Source organism: Papilio polytes, unplaced genomic scaffold (genome assembly GCF_000836215.1).
Source record: "Papilio polytes unplaced genomic scaffold, Ppol_1.0 DF824292.1, whole genome shotgun sequence".
Lineage (NCBI taxonomy): Eukaryota > Metazoa > Arthropoda > Insecta > Lepidoptera > Papilionidae > Papilio > Papilio polytes.
In genome coordinates, this window is record NW_013524912.1 from 689,404 (window position 1) to 713,834 (window position 24,431).

The following is a 24,431-nucleotide window of genomic DNA, read 5'->3' on the forward strand; positions in this document are numbered from 1 at the left end:
CTGCTGCTGTAGAGTATTACGAAAGAAATTAAAATACAATCTTTGCGAGTTTTATTTCTCCGCAACCATCAGGAACAGATATCCATTATAAATCCATCGTATCACAATTCTGGGCAATGGCTTTGTTTTTTTAGTGGATTTATAAAGGCTGACGACGATTGTTTTGGCCTGAAGTATAGCTTATTTGGTCAAATTATAATTGTATTTCAGCGTATTTCAGAATTGTCAGTTTAGTCAAACAGCCCAATGGGATATATTCTACCTTTTGTAGACGGGTTTGCATATGATTTCCGATATAGATTATTTTAGTCGCGCGTTTTACACGTTTAGTCAAACGTCTACGGTCCATATCGAGCCGCACTGTTAGGACTGCCAGTTAAAACTGAATAAGGAAAAGGTTGATTATCAATTTATTTAAACCCCTCATTTGACGTCATTCACTTCTTCCCTCGGGGAGCGGGTCACGTTTTTAAGACGTCAAAATAAAAACTTTTGGGTACATTTGACGTCATTCATTTGTTTTCCCTAGCTGCGAGTTAGGTAAGTAAAACTTTGAGGTTTTGCACAATTCTTTCACAACAAACTGTACCCAAGAGGCTAATCTAATTAAAACCCATGTAAACTGCAGACTTTATCGGCTCATAATTTATTCGGTTCGGGCAGTCAAGACTTTATTATATAAAACATAACCGTGTTATGTGCGCACCACCATACATGTACATACATATTAAGCGCCCGACTTAACTATCGTCTGAAAAAGTCCGTAGAGAGTAGCGTGAGGGTAGCGCTAAGGCAGAGTAATAAAAATCAGATAAGTCTATATTTCAACCCACTCGACAGTGTCACCAGGACGTTTTTCTTAATATTACTCTATCATTTCGTTATGTAGAGTGTAAATGATTGGATAACTGAATTGTAAACTTTTCTGCATGTAATTAACTCTGCCTGGAGCTAACTCGCAACAATTTCTAGCAATAGATTCTTTTATCTGAATGGGATGCCCCAAAACCATGCCTTTCTAGAGCCTTTCTAAGTGTGATAGGAGTATATTTGGATGCAAGGAGTAAATCCCAGAATCGCCACTTTGCCTCCCCTAAAATTAGAATCGGAAGAATAGGAATTCAGTATAGCGAAATTCCGGAACTTCGTGTAACAGAATAAAAATTCGTCCGATTCCAAAATCGTAAAATCGTATGATTCTAAAATCGGACGAATTTCTATTCTATTCAATTAGTTGTACCGTGTACAGTCAGTTGTAAAAGTTGCATGTTAATTATACATTGTTTCGATTCAACGCCAATTAAGGAGAGGAGCGTCAAATGCCATTCCTGGCGGCCATTACGAAATGTCACTTTTTCAGTTATTTTATGCAAAATTGTGAGATAAAATGAAATGAATTTGCAAAATAAGAGTAATTTTATAAAGTTATGTGAAAAAAGTGTTCTACCAGTAATGTTTTAGTATAATGTACAATTTGTCTATAATATTAACTCGAGAGGTAATAACAAACAGTTTGCCTTTTCTTTGCAAATAAATAACATTCCTTTATTCATTTCATTTATTAAATTATTAGAATTAATATATATATTTACTCATAAAATTATCATTAACATGACTGTACATGAGAGAAGGGCGGGGGTAAAAATATTCCATTGAGCCCAATGGGATATTTTTCGATTACAAAAACCCATATGTTGAACATAACTATGGTGACCTGTATGGCTTGTTGCATTATAGCTTGTTGCTGCAGATTCTTTGTGGTCGCTTTCTCTTGAATGTTCGTGACTTGTGTCATCTGGCCATTGGAGTTCATCACCAGAAGGCTGGAAACACAAGATTTATTAGACTAAATTATCATACTCTGAGTGTTAGTAATGTTAATGCTTTTATTATGTACCGGAGGTTATTATAATGAAATGTTTCCAACAGTAAAATCGTATTAGCTCTTCGATTATATTTATAACTTGAGATATGAAAAATTTGCGATATACTGCGGATAAATACGCAATTATTTTCACTGTGCACGTTATATAGTGATGTAACTAACCCGTAAAAGTGCAAGGAAACACATATGGAACTCTGAAAACAATTCTTGGTATACTCACGATTGCTTATGTTGTTGCATTTTGTTAGCGGTTTGATTGGCTGCATCTTGTTTGGAAGAAGGCGCCGGTGAACGAACGCCTTGCTTGCCTCGGTGCTTACCCTAAAGTCAACAGTATTGTACACATCTTCTTATTAAATAAACTAATATTGCAGATTTTTTTTAAATTTCTTATAACCATTCCCATTACTCTAGGCACCTATGCTGGGATTCGAACCCTCAATCGCCTTATCAATTCTTACCTCTATTTATTAGGATTGTGATGCTTTAATTGAATTACTAAACCAAGTAAAATTTAAAACAAATCCCAAATACATAGATATTGAATAATTTGTGTTTAATGTTTTTTTTACCTGGCTTTGAGACTGATTTGTGCCAGTCTGCGTGGAGACCGAAGAGGCAGGTCTAATTCCTCCCGATGGTAAGATGTTAGACAGCGGACGAGCAGCCTTCGTAGCCCCATCGGATGATGCCCGGGGCTTCGCCGTAGTCGCAGTGGCGGCCACGCTCGTGTCTACACCAAATTAAGAAAAAAATTACAATTAAGTACTAAGTGAACACCTAATACATACATTTCGCAATGTCAGAATATTTTCGCAATGCGCAATGCTAACAATTCGCATTTTAAACACACCAGATAATAAAATAATCTAATGAAATATAAAATAATATATTTATAATTGGTACATATTATTATCAGTGTAGGGGCCTAAATATACGTACAATATAAAAGGTACTAACTGTTTTGTTGAACGTTATTCTGAGGCGAATGTTGAATAAACATTGATGGGGTCGCCTCTGGTTGGGTGCCCCTTATGAATATTGGGTTGGGGGCGAGGAGTCCCCCGGTGGGCAAAGTCCCCGCCTGCAGTCCCCCGGTCCAGACTTGGGGGAGAGCGCCCGAGATCTGCCACGGAGCGAACTGCATCGTCTGCCCTCCAGTCTGGGGAATCACCGAACACTAATGTTAAATCATAAGAAGCCAAACTATCCCGAGTGGGTTAACGCCGATTTATAAAACATACGTCAATTATATAAGCTACAGGTCTATTTACTATTTTTCAAGATATACACTTGCAACGCGTCCCGATTTTGCTGGTGAACGGTTTAAAACCGAACTATTGTTAACCGCGCATTGGTCCGCTCCTCGTCAACCCGGCTCAGGTCCGCTTCACGACCTCCGAAAGCGCGGACTTCACTCGCAGTTGCGTTAAAATGATATAAGCGGCGACATAAAAAAAAAATACCGCGAACTTATTTGCGTAGCTATTTAAAAAAATGTCTGTCTACAAGCCGCATTTGCTTCGGGCAAACTCCGAAACGGATTGTCCGATTTTGACGGAAGTATAGCTGACATATAGGTGAAGATAATAGGCTACGTTTTAAATTCCGTGCTGATAAAATCGCTATCTCCGAAATGACTGGACTGATCTTTACGGGACTGACCGGGATGGTAGCTGATGCATGCGGGAATATATTGGACATTTTTTTTAATTCCCCGCCGACGAAGTCGTGGGCGACCTCTTGTACACAATATAAATAAACAATTGCGTTCTGATCATGGCACGCTAAATGAGAAAAAAAAATCGCAATTGCTTTCACACAAATAAATGTAACAAAAATATGTTACTACCTTTTAATGCAACACAGCTTCATGTTAAAACAATTATAAGAAATATTCAATAAAGCCAAGCAATTATTCCTTGATGAGATGCGCTTCATTTTGTACAAGTAACTTGCACAATTTTCACAATGAATATAGCCAGAACAAAGTATAGAAAGATGATGTTACCAATGTTAGAGAAAACAAGTGTAAGTTATAAAGGTAGATTGTAACAAACAAAGTGGGCAGCGCTGTTTTAAGAAAACGTCTATAACACAAATCAATAAATAGTCTGGAGTCGCGTCAAAGTATAAATTTACGTCCCTCGCTAAATGTATGATCGCTGCTTTCATAACAAATTCGCTTTAGTAATGGCGAATGAAGGTACAGTCGAGGACATTTTTGTCCTACCAAACTGTACAGTTACAAAGAAAAAATTTACTGTCCACGTTTAGTGCAACCAATAAAATAAATCATGTTTGACATCTGTTAGTTTTATCTTCACAGTATGGTGACTAATAAAACCACCAATTAGTAAATGAATCAATACAAACATCAAACACATGTGAATTAAATTTACTTTTTGAAAAAAAAAAAAACACTAGCAAATACTGTAATTTTATTTAAAAAAATTGTCATTCGAATCTTGTTTCATTGTTATTTTCTATAGTAAATTAATGTAAAAATAATGTAAAAAAAAATCTTAATTCATAGTCAATCCTAATTTTATTCAGTTGAGTCGTTCTGGAGATACCTTCGAACAAACATCCATTCATCCATCCACCTAAATTTTGCATTTATAATATTAGTAGGATAATTAATTTTTTAACAACATTATCGACATTCAAATTTGTTTAATAATTTGATAAAATTATTTTAATTATTCAAGTTTATTTATTTTTATTGATAACATTATAACGATATTTCGGGTTTTTTTACAACAGGAATACGTAATCAAGATGTAAAAAAGTTAACCAATTGTGCTGTTCTAACTTCGATAAAAGAAATATTATTTTATGCCCGCCGTTACAAGGTTCTTAAATATGATCTTTTAAATTGACCCTACAATATAATCAAATTTTAATCGTTAAATTTTCACCGAAAATCGTTAGGAAATAAGTCCTCGACTGTACGTATAGATAGAACGTAGTAAAGTGAGGAGTGTTACCTGTAACGGGCTGATGATTTGGGCTTGTGTTGGTTGTTGAGTTCCGAGCACCGGTTGCGATACTTGGACGCATTGGGCATGAACGGGCACCGTTTGACCACTGCCGGTTGCACCTGTCACCTTAGCGCTAGCAACCTTGCTACCACTTATCACCTATTCACAAATCATACTAATATTATAACTGCGAAAGTTTAGATCGATAGACGGATGTTTGTTATAGCGTAAACTAAGAACTGCTTGATATCGATGAAATTTAGCTTAGACGTACGAAGTCGCGGGTAAAAGCTAGTTCTCAAATAACGCTGTTATCTTTGATACCTCCAGAAATCTAACCCGGAACGCCGAAGTGACCTCGTGGTATCAAGCGCGAAGAGAAAGGAACGTTTCCACTACAACCCTAGAGCTCTAAACTATTCACAAAATCCCTATAACCTTAAATTAGTTAGACCCGCCTATGAACAAGACAACGGCCTAATAAAAAAAACAAAACACTGAAAACAAAATGCCGCTGCAGTTTTAGCTTATAATATGTTGCGTGGAACGGAACTTAAAATGTCAGTTTGTAATTTACCATAGTCTGTTGGGGAAAAAATCTTACCTTATGAATATCAGCAGTTTTTTGTTGTTGTCCAATGCCGGACACGGTGGGCTGTGAGTGCGTCGGTATGATGCTGGACTGCGAGTTGATAACGCCGAGTGGACTGAAGACGAACGTTTGGTTCTGCGTTGTTGGAATAGTCGCATAACCCGGGAACGGCGCTGTTTAAAAACCCTAGCCTTTAGTAACGGCTTATACTAAATGAACCCGCCTCGTACAAAATTCAAACCCGTCGTTTTCCTCTCAATTAGAGGCATTATTTTTTACAATGGATTATTAATGTACAAGACGCAAAAAAGCGAAGCGAAGTCTTTTTTCATTTTTTTAAATAATTTAACTAGTGCTTAACTAAGATACCACTTAGAACATTTCATCGGTTGACGATATAGTATGTATACGCGATCTCTTAGTAAAAAAAAAAGTTTTGTCAATAGCAACTGAGTTTAAATTTGTACGAAGAAGGTTGTGACTGAATAAAACATATAACATTTATCCTACCATAAAAGTACATGCTTAATGACTACCATACAAAAGCTACTTATACGAAAATGGCGATAGGAAAGATAAGATATTAAAATTTCATATCAGTTCCAACTGCAATTATAACCTAAAGATCACAATACTCGTAAGATACTCCTCTCAATATATGTAGAGATATAAAGTACCCTAATCGCATTAGTGATCAAAAAATAATAAATGCGTGTAAGCCGAAACAATAAGCTCTAACGACGTATATTATGGCAGACAAATAAAGCGTTTGTCAGCCCTAAGCCTGCAATACCGCTTTGACAAACAATCCCCCCTTAACTGCCGCACTTTTATGCCACGAACAGTTTTTAAGAGCTCTCTCTTAGTGTGGATTTCTTAATCTACACTAAGGATCACCCCAAGTGACCAATTAGCCTCTGAGTGGAGCAGTTGCAACAAGTGGTCACTAAGGGCCCTCGATATATTTTACATGAGAAAATTCCATCTATTGATGTACAAAAACCGTGCGGCAGTAAGAAGAAGCATTAAAATAAATCCGATAAAATATGCCAATTAAATAAATAAAATAATAAACAATGTATGCCATTCACAAACATTCACATATTCAACCAATCACGAGACTTGAAACAATCACAACGAATTCATTCAAAGTTTGAAGTAATTTGAACCTGGATCCTGATAAGCAGTTAGACCTGTAAAATTCACTACAAAACTGAATAGTGCAGAAGTTCTCATCAGAAGCAGATGTATTTTTTGGTGTGGTGGCAAACGAGCAAGCGGCCACCTGAAGCCAAAATGGTGAAGCGACCGCTGCCCATAGACATCCGCAATTTCAAATGCGTTGCCTACCTTATCCGACAGAGGAGGAGATGCACATAAAGAGGATATTTCCTCTTCCTATGTATCTCCTTCTACGTCAAATCCACTTTCCCTTCCCATCCTCTTCTTATGAGAAAAGGGTGGTAAAGATAAAGGGACTTAAATTAGGCCTCCGGCACCACACTCATCAGACTGTACACGGAATTGCTTCCATTTGACGCGTGTCTTCTGTGTGGTCGTGGTATTAGTGGGGGCGTGCCGGCCTGCAGTGCTAACATGTTAAAGCGGGCACTACCACACTGTTATATTAACAAGAACGCGCATCACATATTAAAAAAATGTACAAAATAGATTTCGTATTAAATAAATTAAGTTGTATTTTGTGTTCTCATTTTATTTATCAACGTTACAATATATATTGGAAGAACACCCAATTAGGAGAAGATATTTTTTCCTTGATCTGTCAACTGAGAAATTACAAGAAATGTTTACTCGATCTTATCGGTAATGGACTAATGGAAGCTTTGTTTATATAAATGTACAATTAAGACTAAGGGAAAATACAATAGAGAGTTTTCATGTTTTTCTGTTAAAATATAAAATCTAAGTAGATTTAAATATTTGGAATACGTAATTTAAATTTAACTAATCTGTTCTGTGTATTATTATTATCTGTGTATATCAATAATAGAAATTTAAAAAATTGAAAACAAAATAAACGACTTACCTGTTTGGCCTTGCAAGACAGGTTTTCCTTGAGTGGTGAGCATGTGCGGCGCCAGTTGGTTCCCTTGGAATGGCTTACCGGCCGTTATTACCTTTATTTGAAACAAAAAAATAATAATTAACCATAAGCTATGACTGTTTTCCACAATAGTAAGAATCTCAAAGCTGTTGCTTGTGACTTTCCGCGACTAAAATAAAAAAAATATGCCTATAGTTACTCACTGATAAATTACATTTCTAACGGTGAAAGAATTTTTAAAATCGACCCAGTAGTTTTTGAGTTATTTCAATACATACAAAAATAAAAATCTTTCCTCTTTATAATATTAAGTATAGATAGATGAAAATATTTATCAAAAGTTTTATAAGATTTGACCACATAAATAATACCCGTGTCGATTTAAATAATTCTTAAAAATATTCAGTAATTTGAAGATCATTTTTCAATAATATATTTCGAAGTTGACAATGGAGTCTATTTTTGACCGACTTCCCAAAAAGAGGTACTCAATTCGTCTGTATGTTTATTTTTGCTTACTTTCTTGACATTTTAATTCAAATAAGTCATTAAAAGTTAAGAATTATATAAATATTTTAATTAAAAAAGTAATTATTAATACACGTTCGTGTTCTCGAGAGCGTCGATGGCTCAGTGGTTTAAGCACTTGACTTATAATCTAGGTAAATGTAGGTCTTGGTTTCGAATCCCGCTGTACCAATGTGATTTTCGATTTTTCGAATTTTCATATGTACATAATTTACCCGACTTTCTTACGGTGAAGGAAAACATTGTGATACTGCACATTTCGGCGAAGAAATTCGAAGATATGGCCTAATCACCCTTTTAATTTAAGGTAGGCTCCGAGCCCCTCGGTGGGGACATATAGTGAGCTGGTGGTGATGGTAATGGTGATGTTCGTGTTCTCAGCTATCATATTCGACTTCTCTCCTATCTTACATACAATCCATCCATTCACTTTGTAAAATCAATATATGTTACCTGTATCGGCTGAGAGTTTAAGCCTGGATGCAGAGCGATGTTCCCCGGCATGAGGAGTGGTGTTTGAGCATTGTAGAGTTGTTGAAGATAGCTGCTATTCTGCAACGGCTGCTGTATCACTTGCACGCGACCGCCCCAGTCCGTGCTACGAATAAACACACAAATGTAATCACACATCACATAAGGCTTAACCAAAAAGTAACAGTTTAACTCACTACCACTGTTAAAGTAACAACACTTTAACAGTGGTAGTGCCCGCTTTAACATGTTAGCAGTGCAGGCCGGCACGCCTCCAGTAATACCACGACCACACAGAATACAGCCGTCAAATGGTACCAATGCCGTGTACAGTCTGATGAGTGTGGTGCCGGAGGCCTAATTTAACTCCCTTTCTCTTTACCACCCTTTTCTTATAAGGAGAGGATGGGAAGGGGAAGTGGATTTGACGGTAGAGGAGATGCATAGGAAGGGGCAAAGTCCTCATTATGTGCGTTTCCTCCTCCGTCGGATAAGGGTAGGCAACGCATCTGCAATCGCGGATGTCTATGTGCAGCGGTCGCTTCGCCATTTTGGCGCCATTTTGCCACCTTATGTTATAAAAAAAAAGGACACAACTTCTAAACTGTTGCAAATCATTATAGGTATCTTATAGCAAACATCGTTATTTAATTTGAAAACAAATTAACTTTAATTACATAATAGATTATCGATGATTAAATATTAAAATAAATACTTAAAACTTTTGCTATCCGTAAACTAATTGAGATATATTGTGAATAACAACGGCTAAGTATCATCGCCACATGAGTGCGATATTTTTTTTAATTTTTAGTACATCACATTAATATTTAATTATTATAAATATTAGTAGATTTTTTGTTAATTTACTAATATTTCCTTTAACCATTCCAACTAAGCTCTAAGCTTGTGCTAGGATATGGTTCACAATAGTCGAATTGCAGGATTCGAACCCTCGACCGCAAAATCGGTAGTCCGTACACCAAACCATTAGTTTATTGGCTCTTGGATATTATGTTGAAGTTGCATTGTTTTAATCCTGGAGATATCTTAAAAAAATAATGCAAAAATTACGAGAAGAACGAAGTTACTGGATTGATGGACTAAAATGATTTAGTTTCTGGGAGTACAAAGTATCAAGAAGTTTGAAATTACTAAAAAGTTAGTGTAACTGAAAGATGAAGTTGACGAATGGATTATATGAATTACTAAATGGATAAGGGCGTAAGATTTCAAACAAATTGATGTCCGCGGGTCATCAGCGCGATGCATCTCTACATCCTCGTACATCTAAAATTGTCCGCGCCGACCCTCCGAGATTCCGAGCCGCCAAGATATGATACGATCTCATTATTATTATATAAATTATTTTGATACAGTTAAATAATAAACCATAGATCTTGGGTTCAATTAAGTTAGCTACCTTTTTTACATAAGATAATTGAATGATTGAAGAGCGTGGGTGCTTAGGGGTTTAAGCACTTGACTTGTGATCTAAAGGTCCTGGGTTTGAAACCCGCCATGTACCAATGTGATTATCGAATTTCATATGCACGTAATTTAGCCGACGTTCTTACGATAAAGGAAACATCATGATGCAACCTGCACGTATCGGCGAAGAAATTCAAAAGATATGTGTGAAGACAACCAACACGCAATGGGCCAGCATGGTTGCCTAACTACCCTAATTTAGGGTATGCTTCGAGCGCAGTGTGGACGTATAGTGACCTGGTGGGATTTAAATGAATGAAAACGGTACCTAAGTTGTTGAGGATGGGCCGTGGTCGCCGGCAGGCTCGGCAATGGTGGCATGGTAGTGATACCACTGGCTTGCTGCTGTATCCCGCTGGTCTGGGGTTGTTGCGGCACCTGTTACCAAATTATCTTTAATTGACTTTACCACTCCTTTACCGTTCAATTATTCAATCACTGAGATTATTTTAATCTTTCCAGTTGAATAAGTTGTAAAGTTTTATGCTACTGATTGTAACTGCTAAATTCCACTAAGCGATGCGACGCGTTTTTAAGTTATTAATAAGCATCATGATTGCTTCTATTAATTAGTTAGTTAAAATAAATATTAAACAATGGCTTTTAACCACGACTCCGTTCATGTGGAAGTAAAAGAACAAAAGTAAGTAGCCTTTGTGTTCTTCCAGCCTACCCTAAACATGTATGCCAAATTCCATTGAGATCCGTTCAGCAGTTTAGGCTACAAACTCTAACACATCCATCCATCCATCTTAACTTTCGCAGTTTTAATATTAGATTACTGCTGATGAAGCATATTTCATAACATTATATGTCCCAGTGTTGCATCATTAATGTTACCAATGAGTTGCTATATTGAGTACTTATAGAAACACATAGAAATAACTAGACAATACAATAGCGAGAAGCGTGCATCTAAGTGGACATCCACGTCAGTATGCGCGCATGCGCCTACTGCTCGCGAACTGCGCAGAAACGACACGAAGTCGAGGATATTTATGTCTTCCCATATTGGTGAAATACTTCACAATGCAATTAAATTAAAAACTTGTCAAAGAAACGTAACATTTTCGATCAAATAGAAAAAAAATGATTGCACATTTAACTGGTAGAATACTCGAAAAACTATTAATGACTACTTTTCGACTTAATTGCATTGTAAGTAAGAACACTGAAATGGTTAGTATAAAAACGTCCTCAAGTGCACATACTCGCACAGCATGTGGATCTCAACTGCAGACACTTGATACTGTCTCTGTTTTTTTAGAAAGAATATAAGAGATGGATATACAAGTATCAGTGCAGCGGAGTTCTGGGGTGATATGAAGCGAAGCGCATACCTGGTGTGCCATGCTGCTAGGCATGGAAGACACAACGGTGACCGTTTGGTGGTGCTGTTGTGTAGGCTCGTGCTGGGCCATGCTAATCTGCTGTTGTACTACCTGAGACTGACCCTGACCCTCTACTAACTGGAACAGACAAGCAACATACTCATGCACAACGCCCCTTTCTAATTTTGCTATCTTCTTTTTTAACAATTAAAAAAAAGAATGTCCCACTTCAATTCGTTTACTTTTGTTTATACTTTTGTGAACGAAATAACCTTTTAATAATATCTTTAAAGGATATCTCTTTTTTCCTGATTTTTTTGATTTTTAATGTTATTTAGATTAATAATTATTAAATAGAAATAACGTATTTTTGTTATTTATTTTTCATTAATTCATCTCAATTAAGTTTTAAAATAAGAGCGATTATTACTTTGGTTAATACGCTCAGATTTCTAAATTTGAGTAGATTGTAAAATTAATTTTCTTTTACTGACGACAGTTACAATGTAAGTACAATAAACAATTTCATGCAACATAAAGAAAAGAACTAAACCGTGAAATTCCACTGGCAAAAAATCACATTAGTTGTTAGTAAAATGATGATGGCAATAAATTTTCGTCAGAGGAAATCCACAGTAAAATATTTTTTGACTATAACATTCAAACATCTATACAACTATGTACCTTGACATACACATAAAGCGCTAGTTTAAAGTTATGAAAAGTTTTAAGTATATTGTAACTTACGTGTTGTTGTTTTATATCCGTATGTATGGTAGCCTTGTTCTTCTCGAAGAACAAATTGGTTTGAGGAGACGGCAGAAAGCTTAGATTGATCTCTCCTATTCCAGGTACGTTGAATTGTTGGGTGTGCACGGGCTGAATGGGTGGAAAGTATATGTTATTCTTCCATATTTAACTCCTTATTCTGAAGATCCTTAACAATCTCGGATGGATCTACACCAACATTTATTTGTGTCTTAAAATTAATAACTGGTTTATTCTGACGTCTTCTACGAGTATATTAGTTATCACCATATGGTACAGCCAATTTTACAGTTAACTCATTTTAAAGTAAAAAACGCGAGTGGTACGAAGAAAAGTTGGGTGGCAGAGGAAAATAATTCATTTGTCACGTAACTCATAAAAGCAATTCTCTTGTAGTTAAATGATAAAATGTTAGCACATCATCATTCACTTGCCCTTTCCCTTACGGAGGGTCGGCACAGTGTGTGCTGCTCTTCCATACATCTCTATCAGCCGTCATATCTGAGTCCACTCCTTTCTTAAGCATATCCTCTTTCACACAATCCATCCATACTTTCTTCGGTCTTCCTCTACCTTTGTAGTACATATATAAAATAGTTAAACAACATTTACCATTAGACGTGAAATAATCATGAAATAACTGATAACTTGAAGTTCGTTTTCTTCCATGGTTGTATTGAAAAAGAAAAACATAAAAAAAAAACTGACGAAATGAACGAATATACTTAAGGCTATAAATGAATTTATAGCCGTAAGTAAAATTGAAAGAAGAGATAAACAATGTATAGGGTAGCACAAAGTTTAAAGAAAACGTAAATTATAAGAATGATGTAAGTAAGGTGATAATCATCATTAGGAGCCATGATGAAGAAATTCGCGAGATTTGCTTTAGAGGAGACGAAGACGCGAAAACGTATCGACACTGACGAGGTCCCGACAACGACTAAACATTTTAACGATTTTATACAAGGACTGGCAATATCACAACCTACACAAAAATATGGGTGTTTCTAGAATATAGTCAGAATAGAAGGATAAAAATAGCAATGAAAAACATACAAATACGTTTGATATCGCTGGAAATACTGAGAAATCAAACGCAAACGATACATTTATCTTTGTAATGTCGGGAGGTAGGAGAATTTTTTACATAATCCCCATATAATGAAAACACCCTTGTCGATTGCCACGTACCTCAAAATAACTCACTTGATTGTATTGATTGACTTTTAACAGTTACGAAACATTATTTTCACTGCGCAAGTCTAAAATTTATCTAAAGGAAAAAGCTGGTCTTGGTTAGTAAAGAAGCAGCTATTGTTAAGATGGCGGCTCTCCATCAGCAACATCCTCATCCTGGAAATCTTTAGATAGCACGGAGTAAATCATAATTACCGCTCTTAGCAACATGCACTGCGATTGGAACCTCGACTAGACTGTGCTGTACTTATGGTACCCTGCCATGTCTATACTCTTTATAACGTCCATGATAACTTAAGTAAAAAGTTGTCTTTTGTCTTTACAACATCAAAAAATTTCTTCAAATTGAGTTGCCTCTCCAATTATTGAACCGGTCACTTCCATATGCTAACACTCACATTCTAACAGTTTCGGTGCACCAAAAATTTCCGAAAATATCTAGTATTTCTTACGACCGCCACTATTTTAGCCTACTTTTTCTATTGATATGATAGAAATTAAATTTATTAAATACCTGTAAGAACTTTTGAGATATATCTTGCTGCGGAGTCACTTGTACGTCAGGTTTCTGCGCTGATTGTTGTTGCTGCTGCGGTTGTTGTTGTTGCTGTTGCTGTTGTTGTTGTTGTTGTTGTTGTTGCTGTTGTTGTTGCTGTTGTTGTTGCTGCTGCTGTTGGTATTGTTTCTGCATCTGTAAGCAAAGGTTTTGATTTAGCATTTAAATAGATCACATATTTACTATTTGAACATGTACAAATGGACATAATAGTTGTGCACAGATCGCTGTATAAACAATTTCTATATTTTGCAGTCATTATAAATAAAGCCATATTATAAATGTTAGTAACCAACTTATTGTTAAAGTCGACAACATCTTAAATACATACATATTCGTTTACTCAGCATATAACCACGGTTCTTAATTTAACACATGCAATCATGTTTCTTCTGATCCTAAAGTCTCTATAATTATTACAATTTTAAGTAAACCCAACAAGTATTAGTGTGAAGCGTTCAATTTTCCTCCTTTACACAAAAGATATAACTTCCCGAACAATGCTATAATAACAACTAAAACTTGACTAAGCAACAAAATTGAAAACCGAAAGGAATTGTTGATTAAAAATTTATAAATATTATTCTTATCTATCTATAGCTATACAAACATTTCAATCAGTACATAATATTGACTATGCTCTTTCCTTTCAATAATTGAGATAGGTTAGTCGATATAAAATTAATAAAGTATATGTTACTGTTACGGCCCGAACAACTGTCCTACGAGTTACCTTTAAAATAGTTCTGATTAAAGTCTCATAAGTTTACAGTGTGCGCACACCTGAAACTAAACTATCGCACAACTGTTTACTTTCGCTTTGATTCCTATGAGCTTCTATGGAGGTGGGCACACTACTCGACTTTTAGTTTTGCTAAACTACTGAATTGGCTGCGAAACAATCGACAACCGCACAATAGTTGTGTGATGGTTTAGTAAAAGGTGTGCGCCGTGTGATTTCAGTTTTAGACTTTTACTAAAGTTAACTGGTTTTACCGGTAACTGTTAAGATTTCTAGTTCGAGATTTTACAATAACATACAATCTTAAATTCGCATTTATAATGGCGCGTCATATTACACTATCTTAAATACTATTTACATGTACAGTCAGAGCGTTTCGAGGTGTTCCACTTTCAGAATATTTGCCCTATTCCTTAAAACGAAGCCTCTCATTACAATTAACCAATTAGATAATAATAAAAAGCAACTAGCTGTGCACCACTGACCGACATTTAAAAGTTTTTTTTTATTTTATAAGATTGAGAAATTAACTTCATAAACGAACAAGTAGCCAATGAAATTCGAAGTTGGAATACATATAAAACATTAAAACGACTGTAGCTTTGAAGGTGGAACACCGACAGATTCCCCGATAGTACAAATATATTAGTTTTTTTATGTGCTACAAATAAAAACATCGTTAGATCATCGAGATATGAGGCGTGGATGTGTTATTTATTAGCTACAGAGGAGTGCTTTGCGTATAATTAGTAAGTCTATCTTAATGTGGGTTTCGAAAGCGACACTTGTATAGATACATATTGCCATCCCTCACTTTCCCATTGGAGAAACAGAGATAACATACGTCAATATAAGTGTCAAGCAATCAAAACCTACTGTTAGTATGTTACATGCGTTAGCGTTAGTATTCTCGTTGCGTGAACTATAATCAGATTATTATATTTTGAGATCTGATAACTAAGGGACAGCCCTTTTGTGTTTCCACTCTCGAGACACCAGTCCAAAGACATATTGTTATCTCAGTTTTATCATGGCGAATGAAAGAGATGACAACATAGTTTTGTACGTTTCGGCGGTGAAAACTTATTGTATGGATAGTTGCTTTCGTCCATAAGAGTAACACAAAAAATTATTCCCACAAATGTTTGTGTTTAATATATTTTTATAGCTGAGTTACCTCTATTTAACCTATTCCATTCCACCGGATTTTAACTGCGAATTAATCGGTTACATAAGCCTCCAGTGTATATTTTTCATAAAAAAGCTACACTAAAATTACCCTTAATACCTAAACATTAATCAACAGTGAGCGTAGTGTTAGCGACAAAACACTCAATTCCATTTGACTGTTAGTTAAGCAGTCGCTGAGCGCGCTCACACTAAATGCCTAATTTAGTGATCACTTAACAACTCTGAGTTTAGTATATATTTTTTAAAGACTAACCAAGGTGTTTCTGAACTTAGAGGGTTCCTCTGGGAATATCACCAAAGAACTTTTTAATATAATCTATGTATTTATAGTACTGGTAACGTCTGTGATTGCTTCCAGCTGTTCAGCGGCTTCTAAGCTACACTAATGAGATCAATCAATCAGGTAATTAGATTTTGCTTTAGCTCGAATTAGAAGTTAAATCCTTTAAAAACGGTGAATCGGATTTAATTGTATCTTCTCTAACTTATAGTGCCTACTTCCACCGTTTCTGTGAAACGTTTGAATTGATGACAATCTGCTTTTGACAACAACTGAATTACTCGTTAGTTTCTACTTAGACATCTACCTAATTTGGGAACCCCCGCCCCAAGACGAATACTGAGTTTACCAAAGCGAATTGAGCATTTTTGACACTGTTGTTATCTTTAATTGCCATTAGAAGGGACGAAAATCTATTTTTGGGAATCAAGGCCATCAGATCTCTCCACATAATAACTGAAGTACAATAAATCTGTTACCAGTTCTTGATCTTGTTGATTCTTTAGATGTTGTTGTATGGCGTGGTGCTGTCTCTGCAGCGCTTGTTGTTGGAATTGTTGCAGTTGTTGTTGCAATTGTTGTTGTTGCAACTGATGCAACTGTTGTTGCTGCTGTTGGATTAATTGCTGCTGTATCTGGAATATAAATGTATTTCTTCTTACATCCGCACCTTCCGATATTCTTTTGTTGTCCCAACACCAGATACACATATGAAGCATCAACGCGTTCTTTTAAATGTACAATACAATGTAATAATTAAATTAGATTTTAAAATTGGATATGTGTTAAGAGTTGCGGCGCGAGTTCACTGTAACGCTTTAAAGAGATCCTTTGCTTAGTTAATCCAGTTAGATGTTAAATTAGGTCTAGATATAATTTTAAAATGGAGGTAAATGACAATTAGAATCTTTGTAATTGGTATTACAAACGCGTAGCAAACGGCTATAAAAATATATAATGTTGTGTATTAAATTGAAGTATGCATTGTACAACATCGAACGGAACAGTGAAGGGATGGCTGCGACGCTTCAGTTCCGGTAACGTGTAAGTTGAAGTTGACACTTTGTTACGGCAACCGTCGTTGATAAAAATATGAAAATAGTCGACGTAACAGGACATACTCTATTGTCCAGGAATTGGATATCGTTAGCAAGCCGTTTGCATTGTGCTGAATTTTCGTATTTTATTATAACAACAATGAATTATATTTCAGATTTCATCTAGCAAATATTTACTTGTTGTAACTATGTGAGAGGTCTATCAAGATCTCGACAAATAGTACTGCCTACCCCTTGAGGCAACAGAGGCTGGAGTTGAATATTTACTGATCAAGTATAATTCATACTATATGTCAATCGAAATTTTTGCGAAGAGAATCAATTTGCAATGCTCACGAAATAGGTATGTATATTGCGACAAGATTATCTGGACTGAGAAAAGGCGCTGGTATAGCGGCGAAGATGTTAAAGACATATCAAGACTAGGCCCTTGATGATCGTTTCAATGGAATTTGACCTTTTTAAAACGTATTGTTTTCTCTACTTTTTCAATTATAATTTGAGGGATGACAATAAACTTTTAAACAAACGTATTGATAGTTGAAATCTTGATTCAAATACGTAATTAATTCAACTTTTATAATATCCATAAAGCAATGAAGTGCACAGGTATATACAGTTGAGGTATAGGCTAGAATGTTACAGAGCGATTGTGAACTTAGTCGGTTTTAAATCGGAATGAAATTATACAAGCTGTCATGGACTACGCATAATTGTATACCGTTAAATTGTAACCAAAATGCTCGTCTGCTATACATTTACGTAGAACACCTGTCCTAGGTCCGATATTGGCTGAAAAAGCTGTGCCTATTCTCGTGTCTTTTGATAATTGTGTTTTTTTTTTATACAAGTAGTTGAACCGGTTTTTAGCGCAAACATATTTAGTGTTTTTTTTTATTATCAAGCCATGAAGATTCAACCGTTCTCAGATCGCCCTACCAAATGTTCATTATAAACGTTTTAAATATTTTTGTTGTTTATGACGGTTTTAATAAATTTTTATAGGAACGTGCGTAATAATGGTCTTTGACCATATAACTTTTTGAAGTGTAATTATTCTTTTAATTTTTTTTTAAATGTGTTTATTACACATATTATTCTCCTACTGTGGGTATAACGGAGCACTGCAGTTTCAAAGTTTGCTTTTTAAGTGAAAATTTGTATTGTTGTTTTTTTTGTAAGGTTTTCACACGGAAAGTCGTTACAATCGTACAATTGAAATGAAGTTATTTTTTTTTAATATCTAATTAACTATTACTGATATAATAGTCCACTTCAGCTCGTAAAATTGCATTTTGAGTATAAATAAATATGGTACATATATTCTTTTTTTAAGTATTCTATTGTTTAAGGTTTTTTTAAGATTGTTTTAATTGATTTTTATTCCAATTATATGTTAATACTGCAAAACTGCCCATTAGGACAACTTTTTAACTGTATCTTTAACGTCGCTTTAGATCGCTAGATGGCGCTTAAATCAATTTTCAAATCTTGGAGAATTCTTTAGTTTGCTCGTGAATTAAAGTGCAATTTATATAAAAAGATATTTGTTGCCGTCATTCAACTAGTAAAGACGCGTGTTGCAAAGAACTGTGACAAATGTAATGCGTCCACACCGCTAACAATATCATGCAATAAGCTTACTGTACATAATACCCAACGGCGGATCCAGGGGGGGCATGGGGGTCATGTCCCCCCCCCAGGTTGGTCAAGACCTTGACAAAATATATTTACATATTTTGTCAAGCTCTTGACTTGACCACGACTATGTGACCCCCTCCCTGGCCCCAAAGCTGGATCCGCCCTTGATAATACCACACACATACATTGTTAGCATATTAAAAATTAAGTTTTCTTAAAATGTATTTAAAATACTACACAAACATGTATTGGAAACATGACTAAAATGTTGCACTTTGAGAATTATAAAATTACAAAGCATCTTTTTATTCTTAAAAATAGATATTTGAATAAATAATAATACAATCTCAACAAAATTAAATTTAAGTATTGTAAATAAAATTACTATAACAAATTACTATCTGAACAATCAAAATTCCTATGCTGTCAATGAACTAGTACTGAAAACTTAATAACCTACTAATTTCAATTACTTCATTAATAATAATAATTATTATTATTTTCTTACATGAATTTAGCATTATAAAGATCAACTATTTGTATACTATTCTAGAGAAAGTTGAATATTAAGGTATTTAAAGGCATTTAATGTTTCAAGTTGATTCATCATTCATTAGGTTAAATTATTTATATTATATATAATTATTTAGATTACAAAACAGGAATTTCTTACAAATAATTGTTAAGAAATTTAGTGTATCATTTAACACTTTCAGCGCCAGACCCTAAGTGAGCATTAAAAAAAAACACAATATTTTTTTCTTGAAATGTGTTAAAAACTACATATATCATATATTGTTTTTCACCCCCATTGTTCCCCTTTTTTATCCATGTGACATTTAGATACTTGTGGCTTGGGAAATAGTTCATATGAAATTCATACCTCCCAGGCCACATACACAGTATTCTAGACACTGTGACAAAGATACACATGGCACCTAAGGTGTTAAGCATGTATGTCAAAGAGAAATAACATAATTAGAGCTATAAGATATTAACCACCACCTCTTTATAATAAAGGCTCCCAAAAAAAGATATCTTATACAATCAATTAAATATACATTTTTTTAAACGATAATAAATGGACATTTTAACTATTTACAACCCTTTTAAGGAACCTTGTTTAATAAACCTAGCAATGTTATAACACACCCACACCAACATGCAATTTTATGTATAATCCTCATGTATGTACATTTCATATTTAATAACAATCTTTAGCCTAAACGTTAGTGTTAATTACTTCTAAGACTTATGTTTAGATTTGTTCAAAAACCACAAAACTTAGTGCAAAATATACATTAGTTATTTGAAATACTGTGGTTATTAAGCTTTGTATTTTGCAGTGCAAGTTTTATATTAAATGTTATCATTTTTTAGCTTGTGATAAACCAGTTTTTAACTTCGAAAAACCTTGCAATAACCAGTTTTATAAGATCACACAGGATTGTTGTTAGTCATGCGTAAAAATGTCTTATGCTTCATAATTTGATTTACCTGCAACTTATCATCATCCTCTTTTGTGTTCCTATATCTATACTCCTCAGTAGATTGCTGAGTATCAGGTTCTAGTTTTGGCTGCTTCAACTCTGGTCTCCTGTAAGGGTTGTTTTGTTTGTCTAACGCTAGAAGTGTATTGGCAGCCTCGTATTTGTCCTCAAAAGTGATTCCTGCTTTCTCTGCGAGTGTCTCCAAACATTGCAGAGGTCTCTTTGTTACCTTAGATTGGCTCTTAGTTTTTTCAGATTGCCCACTACCTGGGGAATTCTTTGATTTAGTTCTAGTTATTGTTATACTGTTCTTATTATTTTCATCCTTTTTATCATTCTTGGGTTCTAATGAAAAATAGTTTTTGGGATAATTATTATTATCTTTATCCTTTTCAGCAGCGGTTGCACCGTTTTCTATTAATGTTATGGTTGTTGAATTGGCCACTTTTAGTGTTTTATCTTTGGAATCTTCTTTTGAATGGTTTGAATGGATGGCTGAGCCAGATCCATGTGGTTGGCTAAGTATCTGTACGGGCACATGCTGGGTTACTGGTGCATTTGTAATTTGCTTATCAGAATTATGTTTATCTCCAGATTTTGATAAATGTTGTTGATAACTTGATGTGTGAGTCTGTTCTTTTTCTTGTTCCTTTTTTTTAATACTATCTATTATTTCCGTCCTGAAATGAAAGAGCCATACGCTGTTTAGTAAAAAATATTAGCCTAAATGGACGAAGCACGATAAAAAGTTAAAGTACACATAGACTCATCACAAATGATGTTACAGCCCACAATAATTGACTTTTGTAAAACTTACATTTCGGATTTTAGATTAGTAAACAGAACTATTTATAAAAAACTTTGCTAACAATGATAATAATGGATATGCTTATTTTGTCAATTACAACAACGCAGAGCAACAATTGTCACAAGAAATATCATATTTAAAATGTATTACTTCTACTTACTTAAGTTAAGCATTAAAATAGATTTTATTACGAATGTAATTATTTGATAACTTTAAAAAAATGTACCAAAATACTGAAAAAAAGCGACGCTGTCAATGTCAATTGAGAATCATAATATTCTGTCAAATTTGTCAGCTTGCTATAGACGACGCATGAACGACAGTTACTGTGTATAGTCAAACAAGGATATATATCCAAGTGAGAAAGGCGCTGCTATCGGTTGGTTCTATTTTGAAATACATAAAACCTGCATGGATATGGAAAATGGCATAAAAAGAGGGCGCTAGTGAGTTATCACAATTTAGTTTCACTAATGCCCACCGGATCAGACATCTTGTCGGTCTATATGTAGTAATAATGTGACTTGTAATTCTTTGACTGTCAAATTTAAAAATGCTTCTACAAACTAAATAAAGGTTAACGCACATTAGTCAAATCCACGCACACCCGGCATCGCAACGCTTCGCGAACGCCGCAAGGTATACACGCCACCGTCTAAGCGTGAGCGGGATAAAGATATATAGTTAACTATACGTCGCGGACATCGCGTCATACATCAATTCAAGGGAGAATAACATAACGTTTCGCGAAGAAATCATTTTTGGGCCCACATAATTGTTATGAACGGGAATTAAATATTCTCAAAATTTCATTATGTCGCCGAAAGTTTTTTCTAAAAACTAAAGGGAATTCGTGTAACTTTATATTACAATTGAGTGTACGTAGATTAGGCGGCTATTGTCGAAATAATAAATAGCTCTTTAATTAATCTGATTTTCAAAAATGTGTGATATTGACAATGTATAATACATATTATTTTGTAATGGAGAATAAGGTTGTTATAATGTATAGAATATCATTGTGTACCTATAAAATGTATTAGTTAGTGCCATCTATTTTCAATGGCCACTGAAGATCAGCACATGTGCTGAGTAGCTTTAAATAAATAAATAAATAAATGAAAAAAAAAAAATAAAAATAAATATCGGCTTAGATTTTTTTCATGTCACAATTTGTCGATGAGTTAGAAACCTTAACTTTTTAATATCTAGCAATTATAAGTAAAACATCGGTACTCACTGTCGGCAAAAGTTTAAGACCACACATAACCAAAATCCATTCATCATCCATCAATTATAATATATTCTATTGTTAGTATCGACTATTTAAAGAAGTCATACTTTTATTTACTTTCAAGTGAATCTAGCAAGATAGTAATCTTACTTCTTACTAATATTTAACATTACCAGCTGACTGTACGTCCTCACTGAGGGGCTCGAAGTCTACCCTAAGGGAAGGTGACTAGACCATAGTTAACCACGTTGGCCCAGTGCAGGTTGCATCACGATGTTTTGCTTCACCGTAAGAACGTCGGGTAAATTATGTACATATGATATTTGAAAAATCAAAAATTACATTGGTACATAACGGGTTTCAAACTCAAGACCTGTGGATTACAAGTCAAGTACTTAAACCTTTGAGCCACCGACGCTCTGCTAATATTATAAGTGCGAAAGTTGAGATGGTTGTATGTTTGTTACAATTTGTAGCCTAAACCGCTGAACGGATCTCGATGAAATTTAGCATAGTCTGGAAGAATATAGGTTACTCACTTTTTCACACGCGGACGAAAGCTAGTGTATAAAAACATCTAAAACACCGATAAACGCTGCGCTAGAGCCAGGTGGTAGAGTGGTAACATTTTTTTATAATGTTCTTATTATTAATTACTTTGCTTTTGTTATGTATTGGTTAAAAATTATAATTACCTGAATTTACTTTGGTTTGTTCACAAAAAAAATCTTAATTAGTTTAAACTTGCGGTTTCTACAATAAAGACGTCATAAAATGTGAAAAGCTCGAGAAGTTAATTTGTACTTTAATTAAGTTGGTCTTAAACTTTTGGCCTACAATATTCATATGTTGCAACACTGAAAAAGTTGTAATAAGATAAATTTTTGTGCGAACCTTAATACCATTTAAAACGTAATGATCTCTTTTATATTTTTATCCCGCTCAATTAGTGACGTCGAGGTGGCGGGTATGCGGCTGCGGTTGTATGCCGCTACGAACACGAGGCGGACCGGTGGTAGAAAATGGACAAGGACTAACGTAATGTGCGATAACCCTAAGAAGTTAATTCTTAACAATGACGTATGAAATTTGATGGATGACAGAAGGAAACCTGCCGCTGGCGCCATCTACTCATAACCTTTGGTTTTTCTTCCCATCATTTAATTATATTATTACGTGAAGTGAACGAGTAAAAGCTAATTTAAGGTAGACTACGATAGATGGCGGTGAATAATTATTATCTTCGGGTGTCGGTCTCTTGATAACATTCAGAGGAATCGTGCTTAGGTTTATAGTGTGACAAGCTTATCAGAGTCAGTAATGAGTCGCTGCTATCGCAGTTAGTTAAGAAAGTATTGAAAACTTACACAGGCACAGATTTTGACGGAAAAGAATAAACATGACAAGACAGCTATAGTACAACAAAAATCCTTGACACTTTTGAAAACAACAGAGGAGCGCTACTGAGCTATTTAATTAGACTTATGCCCACCGTGTCAGATAATCTTGTTGGTCTATGAATTGTTTTAAATGTCAATGTGACCACTTTGCAGTGACGCAATTTTGGTTATAAAACCTATTAATTCTAAAAGGAACTGTTTGAAATCAATTTGCGTAAATAGTGAATATTTTTTTCTTTTCAACAAGAATTATATACATCTAATTGAGAAAATTTTGTGTTATCGTGTTGAGTGCTAATTCTTGTATTTTTTAGACATGAAATTGTTGAATTTGGCTACAAACTGATTATAACCGGCAGATTGCATTGCTGACAGTTTTACACGGGTTATACTTCTATTTTATGATCTATTTCTATTTTTCATTTGTTCTAATTTGTGATGAGACGAATAGTTAACAAATGATTTTGAGGACGCCTAAACTTATATACAAACATCCCGAATAATTCGTAGGATAAGTTATGTTCTTTAATATCAAGTGCTATCTTTTTTTTGTAAAATGTTATTAATGTATTAGGAAATACAAAATTAAAATTTACATGCCAGGTGGAATATGCATAGGAGAATCTAACAGAGGAAAAAATGCTATTTAAAAGGAATAAGAAAATGTTAATAACATTTTCCCATGCCCATTTTTTGCATTATTAAAACTTACCATT

General features: G+C 34.7%; 1 protein-coding gene across 8 annotated transcripts in view; it reads right to left on the minus strand.

Annotated features, from left to right (window-relative positions):
• The window catches only part of LOC106102765 (polyhomeotic-proximal chromatin protein-like), a 68,374-nt gene that overhangs the window by 13,222 nt on the left and 30,721 nt on the right, over window positions 1–24,431 (minus strand). For 4 of the 8 annotated variants that reach the window (XM_013282358.1, XM_013282363.1, XM_013282359.1 and 1 more), the window contains 14 exons: window positions 20,281–20,953; window positions 16,564–16,719; window positions 13,830–14,006; window positions 12,095–12,226; window positions 11,357–11,485; window positions 10,285–10,394; window positions 8,508–8,652; window positions 7,509–7,599; window positions 5,474–5,634; window positions 4,876–5,028; window positions 2,846–3,065; window positions 2,458–2,618; window positions 2,106–2,206; window positions 1,715–1,823 (listed from right to left, as the gene is read on the minus strand). In XM_013282358.1, the coding sequence (XP_013137812.1) occupies window positions 1,715–1,823; window positions 2,106–2,206; window positions 2,458–2,618; window positions 2,846–3,065; window positions 4,876–5,028; window positions 5,474–5,634; window positions 7,509–7,599; window positions 8,508–8,652; window positions 10,285–10,394; window positions 11,357–11,485; window positions 12,095–12,226; window positions 13,830–14,006; window positions 16,564–16,719; window positions 20,281–20,953 (2,518 nt within the window). The remainder of the gene's footprint in view (window positions 1–1,714; window positions 1,824–2,105; window positions 2,207–2,457; window positions 2,619–2,845; window positions 3,066–4,875; window positions 5,029–5,473; window positions 5,635–7,508; window positions 7,600–8,507; window positions 8,653–10,284; window positions 10,395–11,356; window positions 11,486–12,094; window positions 12,227–13,829; window positions 14,007–16,563; window positions 16,720–20,280; window positions 20,954–24,431) is intronic. The other 4 variants (XM_013282353.1, XM_013282377.1, XM_013282370.1 and 1 more) reach the window with 4 other exon arrangements.